The sequence below is a fragment of the Chrysemys picta genome, chromosome 2 (genome assembly GCF_011386835.1).
Source record: "Chrysemys picta bellii isolate R12L10 chromosome 2, ASM1138683v2, whole genome shotgun sequence".
In the NCBI taxonomy this organism is placed as follows: domain Eukaryota; kingdom Metazoa; phylum Chordata; order Testudines; family Emydidae; genus Chrysemys; species Chrysemys picta.
The window spans coordinates 163,123,747-163,137,618 of NC_088792.1; the positions used below are offsets into that span (position 1 = coordinate 163,123,747).

Sequence of the window (13,872 nt, forward strand, 5' to 3'; positions counted from 1 at the left end):
CATTTTAAAAAATGCCAGCCACAAAGCGTGAGTGAATGAGTTGTGTGAAGTAAATGTTCACATAGACAAGCCCACATGCACAACGGGTGTTTTGCAACCAGAAATTGTGCGCACACAAAAATGCCAGGGCACTTTCAAAAATGTAGGCGTGTCTATGACATGAGACATGACTACATAGCCTTGGCAAGGGCTTCCTCGCCCAGGATGGGTTATCAGTGTTTAGATATTATGGATTGTTCTTTCAGAGTGGAGTCTCTCAGCTCGAGAGTTGTGGCCACTGTATGACAGGTGAGTCCTGGCTTGATCCCAGCTGAATGAGGCCTGGTCTACACTAGGCGTTTATGTCGAAGTTAGCGCCGTTAAATCGAATTAACCCTGCACCCGTCCACACTGCGATGCTATTTAGTTCGACATAGAGGTCTCTTTAATTCGACTTCTGTACTCCTCCCCGACGAGGGGAGTAGCGCTAAATTCGACATGGCCATGTCGAATTAGGCTAGGTGTGGATGGAAATCGACGCTAATAGCTCCGGGAGCTATCCCACAGTGCACCACTCTGTTGACGCTCTGGACAGCAGTGCGAGCTCGGATGCTCTGACCAGCCACACAGGAAAAGCCCCGGGAAAATTTGAATTTGAATTCCTTTTCCTGTCTGGCCAGTTTGAATCTCATTTCCTGTCTGGACATCGTGGCGAGCACAGCAGCACTGGCAACGATGCAGAGCTCTCCAGCAGTGATGGCCATGCAGTCTGTGAATAGAAAGAGAGCCCCAGCATGGACTGATCGTGAAGTCTTGGATCTCATCGCTGTGTGGGGCGATGAGTCCGTGCTTTCCGAGCTGCGATCCAAAAGAAGGAATGCAAAGATCTACGAGAAGATCTCTAAAGACATGGCAGAGAGAGGATACAGCCGGGATGCAACGCAGTGCCGCGTGAAAATCAAGGAGCTGAGACAAGGCTACCAGAAGACCAAAGAGGCAAACGGACGCTCCGGATCCCATCCCCAGACATCCCGTTTCTACGAGGCACTGCATTCCATCCTCGGTGCTGCCGCCACCACTACCCCACCAGTGACCGTGGACTCTGAGGATGGGATACTGTCCACGGCCGGTTCCTCAGACATGTTAGGGGACGGGGAAGATGAGGAAGGAGATGAGGAGGGCGAGGCAGTTGGCAGCTCTCACAACGCTGATTTCCCCGACAGCCAGGATCTCTTCATCACCCTTACAGAGATCCCCTACGAAGCGTCCCCAGCCATTACCCCGGACACAGAATCTGGTGAAGGATCAGCCAGTAAGTGTTGTAAACATCTAAACATTTATTTTTAACAAAACAGGAATATTAACAATTAAAAGAATGGGTTGTTCATGATTAGTGTGCCCTAGGCGCTTAACGGTTTAGTAAGGGGCAGTGCAAGTTTTGAAAAGAAATCTAGCAATGTCCGGTTTTCAGTGATTGTCCTGCACAAGCCGCTCTACTGTGTATTCCCTGCTACTGCAGCTACAGTAAAATGCGGTCTATATGTGCGGGGATAGAGCAGTAATCCTCCTGGGACATCTCGATGAAGCTCTCCTGGAGGTAACTTGAAAGCCGTTGCATGAGGTTCTTGGGGAGAGCGGCCTTATTGGGTCCTCCGAAGTACGACACGTTGCCGCGCCACGAGATTATCAGGTACTCGGGGATCATTGCTCTGCACAGCAGGGCGGCATACGGCCCTGGTCTTTGGAGGCTTTCCCGGAGCATTCTCTCTTTGTCGCTCTCGGAGATCCTCATCAGGGTGATGTCGGCCATGGTGACCTGCTTTTAATTAGGTAGGGGAATGTTAGTGTTGGGACTGCTTTCCCGTTCCTTTACAGAACTGTCACCGCTGGTTTGCAGCCACGCGGTGGAGGCGGGAGAGGGGCAGCCGAAAGGGATCGTTCCCGGGGACAGCCGCGAGGGGGTGGGACAGGGGCAGAGTTCCCGCTTGCCGGATTGCTGGCAGCAGGGACTGACATTGATTTAAATGTGAAATGAGGCCAGTGGTAATATAAAAGTTTTAAACTGCCACAAGTGTACGGCTTACCATGTCTGCCTGCAACAGAAATTCCGTTGTGCTGCCTCGCTTCTCAAATGTGCTGTTCAAGACCCCAGGCACAGAATGCGAAGGCCGAGAATTCGACCTTGTGCTGAGTGCGCATGTGAAAGGTGCTGTGCATGGTCTTGTTCACAGAGAAAGACTATGTTCTTTGTTCACAACTACATTTATCTTTCAGAGGAATTCACTCCCTTTTTCCCATTTCCACAGCCCCGTCTGCGACTGTCTCACAACCTAGCCTGGAATCACACTCCCAGAGGCTAGCGCGGATTAGGCGTAGGAAGAAGAGGACACGGGAGGACATGTTCTCTGAGCTTATGGCCTCTTCCCAAGCCCAGGCAGCACAGCAGACCCAGTGGCGGGAGAACTTGACCCGAATGCACCAAGCCAACATGGATCGGGAGGAGAGGTGGCGGCAGGAAGACCAGCAGGCGACTCTAACGCTGCTTGGACTACTGAGGGAGCAAACGGACACACTCCGGCGCCTTGTGGATGTTCTGCAGGAACGGAGGCAGGAGGACAGAGCCCCGCTGCAGTCCATCTCTAACCGCCCTCCCCCGCCACCAAGTCCCATACCCACCTCACCCAAAGTGCAAAGAAGGAGAGGCGGCAGAGTCCCTGCTAACTCTCACTCCACCCCTGCAGAGAGCTCTAGTAGCAGAAGGCTCTCATTTCCCAAAATTTGAAAAGTTCTTTCCTTCCCGCCTGACACAAGCCCACGTCCAAGTTTCACCTCCCAATGCCATGTGTAGTTGATAATAAAAAATTCGTTTCTGTTAACTACTGTTTCAATCATGTTCTTTTGGAGGAGGAGGGGAAAGGGGGTTGGAAATTGGACAGGACAGTCTCCTTTGGCAGGGTACATAGTCGGGGGCAGGCACAGCAGCAGGGCACATACACAGTGCAGTGATGCAGTGACTAGTTGCCCCGGTTAGTCTGGGAGGTTGTTTTGATGTAATGTTGGGGGGGGTGGGTTGCTCTGTGACTTTGTGGCGGGGGAGGGCAGTTACAGATCTTAAGCGCCGGTCCTTAGACAGGATCACAGAGCCACACAGCATGGGATCTGTAACCGTCCTCCCCCTGCCACAAAGTCAAATAGACCTCCCATACACACAGTCCCGATCAGGAGGGGTGACAGGCTCCGTTGAAACAAGCATCCCACCGCAGCGGAGCCTGTCAATCCTTGAGTTTAGAAGCTGCATTCGCATCACAACACTAGACCCGCCCCGCACCACAGTCTGCGTCCCAGTTTTAAAAAATTCCCGCTAAAACAGTATTAAAGAAAACGGTGTGCTTTAACAAAGTAGAACTATTTTTATTTCGACACGTGTGTTGGAGGGGGGGTGAAGGGGGTATGTAACTGGATAGGATAGTCAACATTACCTGGGTAAAGAAACGGGGGCAGGTTTAGCTTCTCAGTACACAAACTATAAAATCACAGGTTACCCTGCTCACTCAGGAACTTTGCTTTCAAAGCCTCCCGGATGCACAGCGCTTCCCGCTGGTCTCTTCTAATCGCCCGGCTGTCTGGCTGTGAGTAATCACCAGCCAGGCTATTTTCCTCAACCTCCCACCCCGCCATAAAGGTCTCCCCCTTGCTCTCACAGAGATTGTGGAGCACACAGCAAGCTGCTATAACAATGGGGATATTGGTTTCGCTGAGATCACAGCGAGTCAGTAAGCTTCTCCATCTCCCCTTGAGACGGCCAAAAGCACACTCCACCACCATTCTGCACTTGCTCAGCCGGTAGTTGAAGAGTTCTTTTTCAGTGTCCAGGGCGCCAGTATAGGGCTTCATGAGCCAGGGCATTAGCGGGTAGGCTGGGTCCCCGAGGATGACTATAGGCATCTCCACATCCCCAACAGTTATTTTGTGGTCCGGGAAGTAAATACCTTGTTGCAGCCGTCTAAACAGACCAGAGTTCCTGAAAACACGAGCGTCATGAACCTTGCCCGGCCATCCCACGTAGATGTTGGTAAAACGTCCCCTGTGGTCCACCAGTGCTTGCAGCACCATGGAAAAGTATCCCTTTCGGTTAATGTACTGGGTGGCCTGGTGGTCCGGTGCCAGGATAGGGATGTGAGTTCCATCTATGGCCCCACCGCAGTTTGGGAATCCCATCGCTGCGAAGCCATCTATGATCGCCTCCACGTTTCCCAGGGTCACTACCTTTGGCAGCAGTACATCAACGATTGCCTTCGCTACTTGCATCACAACAACCCCCACGGTAGATTTGCCCACCCCAAACTGGTTCGCGACTGACCGGTAGCTGTCTGGCGTTGCAAGCTTCCACAGGGCTATGGCCACTCGCTTCTGTACACTCAGTGCAGCTCGCAACCGGGTGTCACTGCGCTTCAGGGCAGGGGACAGCAACTCACAAAGTTCCAGGAAAGTTCCCTTCCGCATGCGAAAGTTTCGCAGCCACTGGGATTCATCCCAGACCTGCAGTACTATGCGGTCCCACCACTCAGTGCTTGTTTCCCGTGCCCAGAATCGCCGTTCCACGGCATCAACATGACCCATTGCCACTGTGATGTCCTCGGCGCTGGGTCGCCTGCTTTCTGACAGGTCTGTGCTACTCTCAGACTTCAGGACATCACCGCGGTGCCGTAGCCTCCTTGCCTGACTTTTCTGCATCTGCCTCAGGGAAACCTTTATGATAAGCTGCGAGACGTTGAGAGCGGCCACAACTGCAGCGATGGTCGCAGCGGGCTCCATGCTCGGAGTACAGTGGCGTCCGCGCTGTCAATGACTGGAAAAGCGCGCGAACTGTTTTCCCGCCGGCGCTTTCAGGGAGGGAGGGCGGGAGTGATGGACGGATGACGACAGTTTCCCAAAAGCACCCTCGACTCATTTTGTTACCCAGAAGGCATTGCCGGCTACACCCAGAATTCCAATGGGCAGAGGGGACTGCGGGAACTGTGGGATAGCTGACCACAGTGCACCGCTTCGAATGTCGACGCTATCACCGTTAGTGTGGACGCACAAAGTCGAATTACTGTCCTTAGTGTGGACACACACGTTCGACTTTGCAATATCGATTACAAAAATTCGATGCAAGTAAAATCGAACTACTCTCGTAGTGTAGACAAGGCCTGAGAGAGGAGACTTGGGTGGGGAGTTCCCAATAGGGAAAATGAAGCCCTAGTTTGACAAAGGTTGAGGACTGTTGTGTTAGAGGCTCATTGTTGTTCCAGTGGAAGTTGCTATTTCATATTATACAGTGCTTCAGAATGAGAGAGGGGACCCTCGGCCGGTTTTCCTGTTACCGGGATGCATAGCTGGGAGAAGATGCCACCCATAAGGTTGAATCAGCCTTTCACTGACACGGTAACAGTTATTCTGGCGCATGTCCCGCAGTTCGGTTAGGGCGAAAGCATATCAGAGGATATTTATATCCCTAGAGGAGGCGCAGACAACTGACTTGTTCCTCATTCCAGAATGATGTGTATTAGGAGGCAGTCCAAAGCAACAGCAGGTACCAGAACAGTGCATGTCAACAAATCAGACACTCTTTCTTGGTAATGTGTGATGGGATCCCCAGGGTACAACCTGGGACTGTGGGACCCCTTAACTCGCCAGTCTGGGTTGCCTCTCACAATGCTTTGCTAGAGACAAGCATCCAACTCCTCCATGCACTGCTATCACTCAGCCACCAGCATGCAGAGATACACCCAACCAAGCTGCATGAATGCTCTCTAAGCCACTCATGAACTGTACAGAGGGAAACACCAGCAAATCCCCCCAGTTCCCAGCTGTGCACCCCAGAAACGTACCATTTTACACTGCTCAAGATCTTCTCTTGAACAATGCAAGCTCATTAATTAGTTTGCCACTTTATCAAAGGGTAGTGAACATGCACCAGCCTTTGTTATCTGAACAGATTCCCCAAGCACTTTAGACAAACTCACTGGTAAGGATAACATTAAAATAAATGCATTAACTACAGAAGGAGAGCGTTGAAGTGATTATAAGTGGTAGGCATAAAGGTCAGAGATAATTATCTAAGAAAATAAAATGTAAACATGCATTCTAAATCCTAAACTTTCAAACTAAGCAAGATTTGAATCAGACAGCTTTTCTCAGGTAGAAATTCTTAATACAAGGCTGAGTTTCTTTCTCAGCCTGGGACCAGTCTCCTCAGTTCAAAGTCTTTGTCTTTCCAATGTTCTTGTTGCCTTCAGCGTAGGTGAGAGAGGAGAGAGGAGGTCTCCTGGTGCCACTGTCCCTTATTTTATACTCTCTATTCATGTCCTAGGAAAGACACTGGCCCAGACATGTCCTGGTGGGCCTTGCTGAGTCACAGAATAGAGCAGTCTCCATTGTGTGATGCTTGTGCAACTGTTTCTTACAGAATTGTAAATCTCTTGTTTAACATTCCTCTGCTGGTCAATGGCTTGTGATGGTCACTTAATGCCCATTTGGGTGTGGGTCACCTCCTTTGTTGTCACTGGAGAGCTAGCGGTGAGCGTCTTCCAGACTCGCAACATATTTCAGTAACAACCATCTAGCAAAATCTCATCCCTTCATTCGCACTAACAATATCCATGTTTTGACAGAACAATGAGTTTCAGCAGATCATGACGTTTCATATGGTACCTTGCCAGGCATGTTTTCTATGAAACATCACAACCATATACCAGTGATGACTATGGGGGTTACAGGGCACTATTTTGAGGTATGGCATGCCACATCATGCCACATGGGTGGTGCTTTGATGGCCAATGGGATACGAGTGCAGGGTATCAGTCCAGTTCCTAATTGGACAGATGCCCCATTGACTGTGTCAGAGGCAGCACAGCCTAATGGATAATCAGAAAACCTGTTTTTTCCCCCCCAGCTCTGGCTACTGAGCTGCTGTGAGAACTTGGAGAAGTCCCTTTCCCTCCCTAGGCCTGCTTCCCATTTTGTAAAAGGTGAGCAGTGATGCTGCTTTTCCATTGCACGGTGTTTTGATATCTGGGGACACAGAGGGCTAGAGAAGCAAAGTGCGGAGTTCAGGGTTGATGAAATACAACTTCCCTAGCAGCCACCCCAGGTCAGGACTGAGACCCGGGCCAGGGCAGCAGAGCAGAAGCTTGCAATGAAGATGCCCCTTCCCTGTTGCCGTGTGGCTAACCCGTCCCCTGGGCTGTTATGCTAGCTCCACTGCCCATCATGACAAACATTGTAAAGAAGGCAATAATCACCCAGAGTTTAATGAAGATCATTTACCCAGGGCCTCTTGTATCCCCCAGCCACGTCCTCATATGAATTACCGTAAACCACGTGACATGTATTCCTGCTAAGTGCGGCCAAATGGCTCTTGTGCAGGGTGAATAGCAAATGAGATGCACAGGCACTAAATAATAAATGCATTCGGATCTGATAATTTACAGGTCCTCCGTGGTGGTCGCTCCCTGAACTCCTGTGGGGCTGAGCTGGAATAGCAGGTGAAACTTCGCCCTGTGCAGGTGGCTGGTGCAAGACTCAGGGGCAGGTGACCTTTAGAGCAGAAACAACCTGATTTCCCAGCAGCTCAGTCAGCAAAGGCAAAACACAGACACCGTGATCCAGAGTTTTTTCCCTGCAGCCGGGCTCTGCTCAGCACTGACCAGAGCGGGAACTGGGCACTGCTCCTGAGGCTGAAGGTTCGCCTGCGCCACCCCTGGTGACAGAGCAACCAAGGGGTGGCTCTCACTTACCCCACTGACCTTGGGTCTGTATGGACCCTGTGCCACCAGTGCAGCGATTCTCAAACTCTGATGGGGTTGCCCAGGGGCTGCCAGGTCTGCCGTTAGACTTGCTGGAACCCGGGGCTGAAGCCTGAGCCCCACCACCCCTAGGTGACCAGGCTCAGGTTACAAGCCCCCCACCTGGGGCTGAAGCCCTTGGACTTTGGCTTTGGCCTCCCCCACCTCAGGCGTAGGGTTGCCAACTTTCTAATCGCACAAAACCGAACACCCTAACCCCACCCCTTCCCCGAGGCCCCGCCCCCTGCTCACTACATTCCCCCTCCTTCGGTGGCTTGCTCTCCCCCACCCTCACTCACTTTCACTGAGCTGAGGCAGGGGGTTGGGGTGCAGGATGGGATGAGAGCTCTAACTGGGGGTGTGGGCTCTGGGGTGGGCTGGGGATGAGGGGTTTGGGGTGCAGGAGGGGGCTCCAGGTTTGGGGGCGCTCAGGGATGGGGCAGGGGGTTGGGGCATGGGCTTACCTTGGGCGGCTCCCGGTCAGCAGTGCAGCAGGGCTAAGGCAGGCTTTCTGCCTGTCCTAGCTCCTCACTGCGCCCTGGAAACAGCCAGTAGGTTTGGCTCCTAGACGGGGGAGGGGCCAGGAGGCTCCGCACGCTGCTCTCACCCACAGGCACTGCCCCACCCCCCCAGCTCCCATTGGCCACGGTTCCCCCTTTGCAGTCCAAAGGGACCAGATCTCAACAGAGATTCCCACCCTGAGTGTATGTGCTGCTGTGTTATTGCGAGTATATTTAATGAAAGATTCAGGTCCCTTTGCAATAATATTTCCAGCTCATCAGTCCAACTGCAGAGACCTCTAAGTGAAATCTAGCATACTCCAGGGCTTCTGAGGCACCTCTGAGCATTGCGCGAGAGCTTGTCTGACTTTCCTAATGAAAGTCCCGTTTTCTGACGTCAGCCCACATGGGGAGAGCCTTGCTGCACTCCCAGATGTTTGTGGCATGTGATCAGTAACAGCGCCACTTGCTTTCATTTCACTTGAAATGAAAATTATTTACCGCAAAATATAAACAAGAACAGTAATAGGAATAAATGCACAGACCATGCATATTCAGCTTAAAAGCAAATGCCCTCTGACTGCAAACACCCATAAGAGGAGGTGAGGTCATCACGCAAGCTTCTTTAGTGATGGGGACAGCTGTAACTACAGATAAGGCCAAGTTAGTGGCAGGGAAAGCATTGACACCAGCCACCCGCAGGGGTCAGGAAGGCATTTCCCTTCTCCAATGTACTCTGGGAGGATTTTTTACTCTCCTTTCTCCAAAGCCCCAGTGATGGCCATGGCTGGAGATGGGACAGTGGACAGGGTGGGCAGGGCCCTGAGGAGGCACCCAGCATTGTCTCTCTCAGGTGCTTGGCTGGTCTTGCTCACATGCTCAGGGTCTCGCTGATCGCCGTAGATAGGGTCTGGGAGGAACTTCCCCCCAAAGCAGTTTGGCAGGGAGATGGGACACTGGACAGGGTGGGCAGGGCCCTGAGGAGGCACCCAGCATTGTCTCTCTCAGGTGCTTGGCTGGTCTTGCTCACATGCTCAGGGTCTCGCTGATCGCCGTAGATAGGGTCCGGGAGGAACTTCCCCCCAAAGCAGATTGGCAGGGAGCTTGGGGTTATTTTGCCTGCCTCTGCACCATGTGGGTTGGGGTCACTTGCCAGGGTTTTCGGGCTGTATCACATTTAATCACTCCCATACCATTGCGGGGGTGTGGGGAGGATCAGGCACTGGTACCCTGCGGTCCTTTCTGTTCTCTGTCTGCGGCACCCAGTCTAGTCTCCTGTGGGCTGTGACACCTCGGGCTCATTTTGGCTATTGTGTGGGTGCTGGGTAGTGCTGGTGGCCCATGATGAACAGGTCAGACCAGGTGATCTGGTGGTCCCTACTGGCCATAAACTCTGTGACTCTGTGACACACGGCTCACCCAGTGAGCCGCAACTCTGCGGCAGCAGAACCCAGGGGTGACGTTTCCGCGGCCCATTCACTCCTTGTCCTCTCCCGTGAGACTCAGCTGGGGCGGTTTTTGTGATGTGTGCTAGTTACTGCAATGAGACCCCCGCACACGCTGATGTCACCAAACAGCGCAGGGAGGGAGCATTGCTTTACCTGGCACCTTCCCACACTCTCCAGTTGTTCGCTTTTCCTGCTGTCACCCTGATCTCCCACCCATGGGCCAAATTCAGATTCTCCCACCCTATGAAACTTGGGTCCAGATTTGCTGATGCCAATAGGGTTGCACTCACTCAAACCAGGTCTGAATTTGACTAAATCAGCCAAGGTCCAGACTCACTGCTTATGGCACTATTTACATCACCTCTGAGGTCAGCCCCCAGAGGAGGTAAAAAAAAAAGCTTTTAAAGGGGAATCAAAACAAAATAGAAGGCAGAAGAAAAAACCCACCTATTATAAAAAGCTTTTGACAGCAGTCCATCCCTTTAATATTGTGTGTGGAGGAAGTCTGGGAAACCATGCTATAGGATTAGAGCTGGTCGACATTTCTGGTTCAAAAAATGTTTCTGGTGAAAATGGTGCTTTTTTGTGTTGTCAGAATAGAAATTCCTATAGGAAATGTCTCTGTGATTTGGGGGGGGGGGGGGGCAGAGAGGGGATCTGTAAAAAAAACAAAAAAATTGGGGTTTGGATATTTTTCAATTTCGGCCAAAAGAAAAATGGTTTCTTGCTTTTTGGTCAAAAACTCAAATCTTGTGAAGAAAATTTTCTGCAAAAAGAAAAACGTTATCCTTTTCATCAACCTTTGTCATGGGAACCAAAAATATTTTCCAAACGGTTTCATCCAGAACAAGGGGATTATCCAAGATGGTGCTCTACCCTCTATCTCAAACTCTGGGTTGTGACCCCATTTTAATGGGGTCACAGGGCTGGTGTTAGACTTGCTTGGGCCCGGGACGAAAGCCCAATCCCTATTGTCTAGGGCCAAAGCCTGAGGGCTTCAGCTCTGGGCGGTGGGGCTCAGCTTACAGGCCCCCCCACCTGGGTCTGAAGCCCTTGGGTTTTGGCTTTGCCCCCCTTCCCCTCCCCACCACCCAGGGTGGGCCCCCACCCCCCCACTCAGGGCAGCAGGGTCAGGCAGGCTCAGGTGTCAGTGCCAGCTCCTGGGGTCATGTAGTAATTGTTGGGTGCAATGAAGTTTGAGAATCACTGTCTACATGTCTTATTGATTGATTGCCCCAGTTCTTTTCTGCACCCCTTGCAAATGCAATTACTAGGCAGCCAGTCCTAGAGAGTTCATAGGTGGCACCCATGCTGTCGCAGCGAGGCAGGACCTTTAGCCTTCTCTAAGGCTGAGACTGGAACTGCCTCCTAGATCAGTGGCTAGGTGCAATGAAGGATAATGTGTGTTGCATTTCCCCTGGGGACCAACACAGTCATGGTACCTTGATGATGCCTCTCATTTGAGCCAGCCTAAAAAGCAAGTGTTTGGAAGTTCTTACACGCTCAGGGCACCTGCCTGGGTGATAATAGCTTGTGCGGCAGAGCAATCCAGAGCCATCAGAAAGAAGGGTTGGAAACAGCTGACCAGGTCAGCCCAGGTTTTCATGCATTCAAGTTCTGCTGTTGGCCTTAAACCGTTTGGCTCTAGAAGCTCTTTGCAAAAAAACAGAAAACTGTCCACTCATTGCAAAGATTTAAAAGTGGGGCCGGGGTGATTCTGTTGTGCCAGAGAAGCGGTTGCCTGGAGAAGCAGAGACTTCGTATTTTTTGAGAAAAGAAGAACCCAGATTCATTTAATTTAATTTGAAGCTGCAGCTGCTGATGCCTCAGACTCACTGATGATCTTTCTAATTGTGACCAACCAGCCTCAAATAATAACCATTTGGCACAAGCATCTGTAAAGCTTCATGAGCTAATAGAGAATTCTTAGCATGAGAGAAAAATGGATGTGCTCAAAGTGAACAGGAGTTCATAGGATACATCCAAACTACTGCTACTTCAAAGCACGACAGATCAAAGCTCACTAACAAACTAAGAGTTAATCCACAGCAGGTTAGTGTGGGGGTAGATCCACCACCCAGATTGCCACAAACTAATGTTTGTATAGACAGGCCCTAAATATTGGCAAAATGGGGATTATTGGTAGTATTTCAGTAAAGTAAAGTATTTCAGAGGGCCCCAACCATTTTGGGACCAAATTGTGCTTGGCGTTGTACAGAAACTTAGTGAGAAACAATCTCTACCCAAAGACTTTGCCATTTAAATAGATAAGACAGACAAAGAGTTGGGGAGGGAAACTGAGGCACAGAGAGGGGAAAGTGCCCTGCCCAAGGTTATACAGCTGGTCAGTAGCAGAGCTGGGAATAGAATCTAGGTATTCTGACTCACACTCTAATGTCCTATGCCCTGGACCACTCACCGCCCCCAGCCTAATGCAGCTTCCTTCCTCCTACCCATGGCATATACAGCCACCAGCACAATGTGGCCTTGATCTCAATGGGACCCTCTTGGTGCTGCCATAAGAATTATAATAATAAGCTGATAGTGACTGACACATTCTGGTGGTTGATGGCTGTTCATTTCCTGTGTGAAATAAGTGTGATGGTCACATGCCTGGTCCCCAGAGCCAAGACACCCCATCACAATTCAGAGTAGAAATAAGGCACATCGTTTTAACAGTGAAGGAATTAACCACTGGAAAAAATTACGAAGGGTTGCAATAGATTCTCTATCACTGGCCATTTTTAAACCAAGATGGGCTGTTTTTTAAAGCTCTGCTTTGGTTCAAACAGGAATGAACTCAGGGAAGCCCTACAGCCTGTGTTGTACAGGAGCTCAGACTAACTGATCCCAGTGGTCCCTTCTGGCCTTTGAATCTGTGAATCTCAGAATCCACTCCACTGCCAGTAGGCTCAGCAGAGAGGATAGAGAATGAACAGGTGCTGGAAAGTAACTCTGCATTGCCAGATCTGAATGCTCAAAAACCAGGAGTCAGGCCTTCAAAAAACCACGAAATTCTAAACATGATAATAAATGTTGAGTTGTTTTTATTTGCCTTCTGATTTTTTTAGCATTAGGTTACCTAGGGTCATGTTTACAGACATTTTTTATTTGTTTTTGTTTTTTATTTTTTATTATTTTTATTTGTTTTAAAATTTATTTATTTGGTTGATGTTTATTTTTTAGTTGTTTTTATTTGCCCTCTGATTTTCAAACATCAGTTTGCCCTGGATCACATTTTCAGGCATTTTTCAGCATACACAAGGGCTCGAATATTAATTTTCTTTAAAATTGAAAGCTGAGATTATCAAGTAATCACATGAGTCCAGGAGCTGGGGCTTCAAGGAAAACCTAACAATTGAGAGACTCACCATAAAATGACCAGAGCTGGCAATGCTGCATTTCCCTAGAGGGACGGCCCCTCCAGGTCAGGATAGGGAATGACAATGGCTGGGGGAGATTCTCTGAGCTGTGCTTTGCAGATTAGATGGTCACAATGGTTCTGTCCAGCTTTATAATCGGTGAGCACCATGAGCACTGGTGGGCTTTGTGCAGGAAGCTGACCCGGCTATTTCCTGTCCTCTGCCCATTTGATGGATAATGGAGGTTCTGAGTTCAGGGCAGTTGATCAGACATTAAATTAAAACCAGACCATGACACTACAGCAGTCCCTTATGGTGCAAAGAGCCATGTCTCAGGCACACCTGAAATGAGAGAAACCTGTAAAGCAATGATGCGGGTATTGGACATAACGGTGGCATCGGTTTCTCTAGCACAAGCAACCTCCTGTCTTTCTGTTTTCAGCTCCCTGATTTAGAGTTCTTGATGGAACCGATTTACACCAATCAGAGTGAGACCATGCCCGGCCTGCTGGCGGTAGAGGGATGGATTTGGCCTCTCGACTAGAAACGGACAGCTAAGAATGGCATTTGGAAGTTTTTGCGTGGGCTCCTGGAGACACAGGCTTGGAAGGACACACGGCGAGGATGGAATGATATGGGATAATATCTGGAGGAGAAGAAAAATAAAAGGATTGCATAAGAATGGTTATAAAAACATAACCCGTTCCAATGGGACCAGCTGAAAACCCACCCAATGACCGAGAGTGGAGCATGG

General features: G+C 50.2%; 1 protein-coding gene and 1 long non-coding RNA gene across 3 annotated transcripts in view; both read left to right on the forward strand.

Moving 5' to 3' along the window:
* Window positions 1–13,667, forward strand: part of LOC135981574 (uncharacterized) — a 49,481-nt gene extending 35,814 nt beyond the window's left edge. The window contains exons 1-2 of one of the 2 annotated variants that reach the window (XR_010598658.1): window positions 11,659–11,808; window positions 13,561–13,667. This is a non-coding gene — a long non-coding RNA (uncharacterized LOC135981574). Of the gene's footprint in view, window positions 1–11,658; window positions 11,809–13,560 lie in introns of those variants that run through there. The other variant, XR_010598657.1, reaches the window with a different exon arrangement.
* LOC135981569 (uncharacterized) lies at window positions 580–2,855 on the forward strand. Its single transcript, XM_065584674.1, has 2 exons — window positions 580–1,291; window positions 2,286–2,855. Exons 1-2 carry the CDS (start codon window positions 715–717, stop codon window positions 2,759–2,761), a joined length of 1,053 nt encoding a protein of 350 aa, XP_065440746.1. The 5' UTR covers window positions 580–714; the 3' UTR covers window positions 2,762–2,855.
* Window positions 13,668–13,872: the final 205 nt, after the last annotated feature.

Coding starts and splice junctions, on each gene's coding strand:
- LOC135981569 (XM_065584674.1), top strand. CDS start 715: ATGCAGAGCTCTCCAGCAGTGATGGCCATGCAGTCTGTGAATAGAAAG. Junction 1,292..2,285: donor ATCTGGTGAAGGATCAGCCA/GTAAGTGTTGTA, acceptor CCATTTCCACAG/CCCCGTCTGCGACTGTCTCA.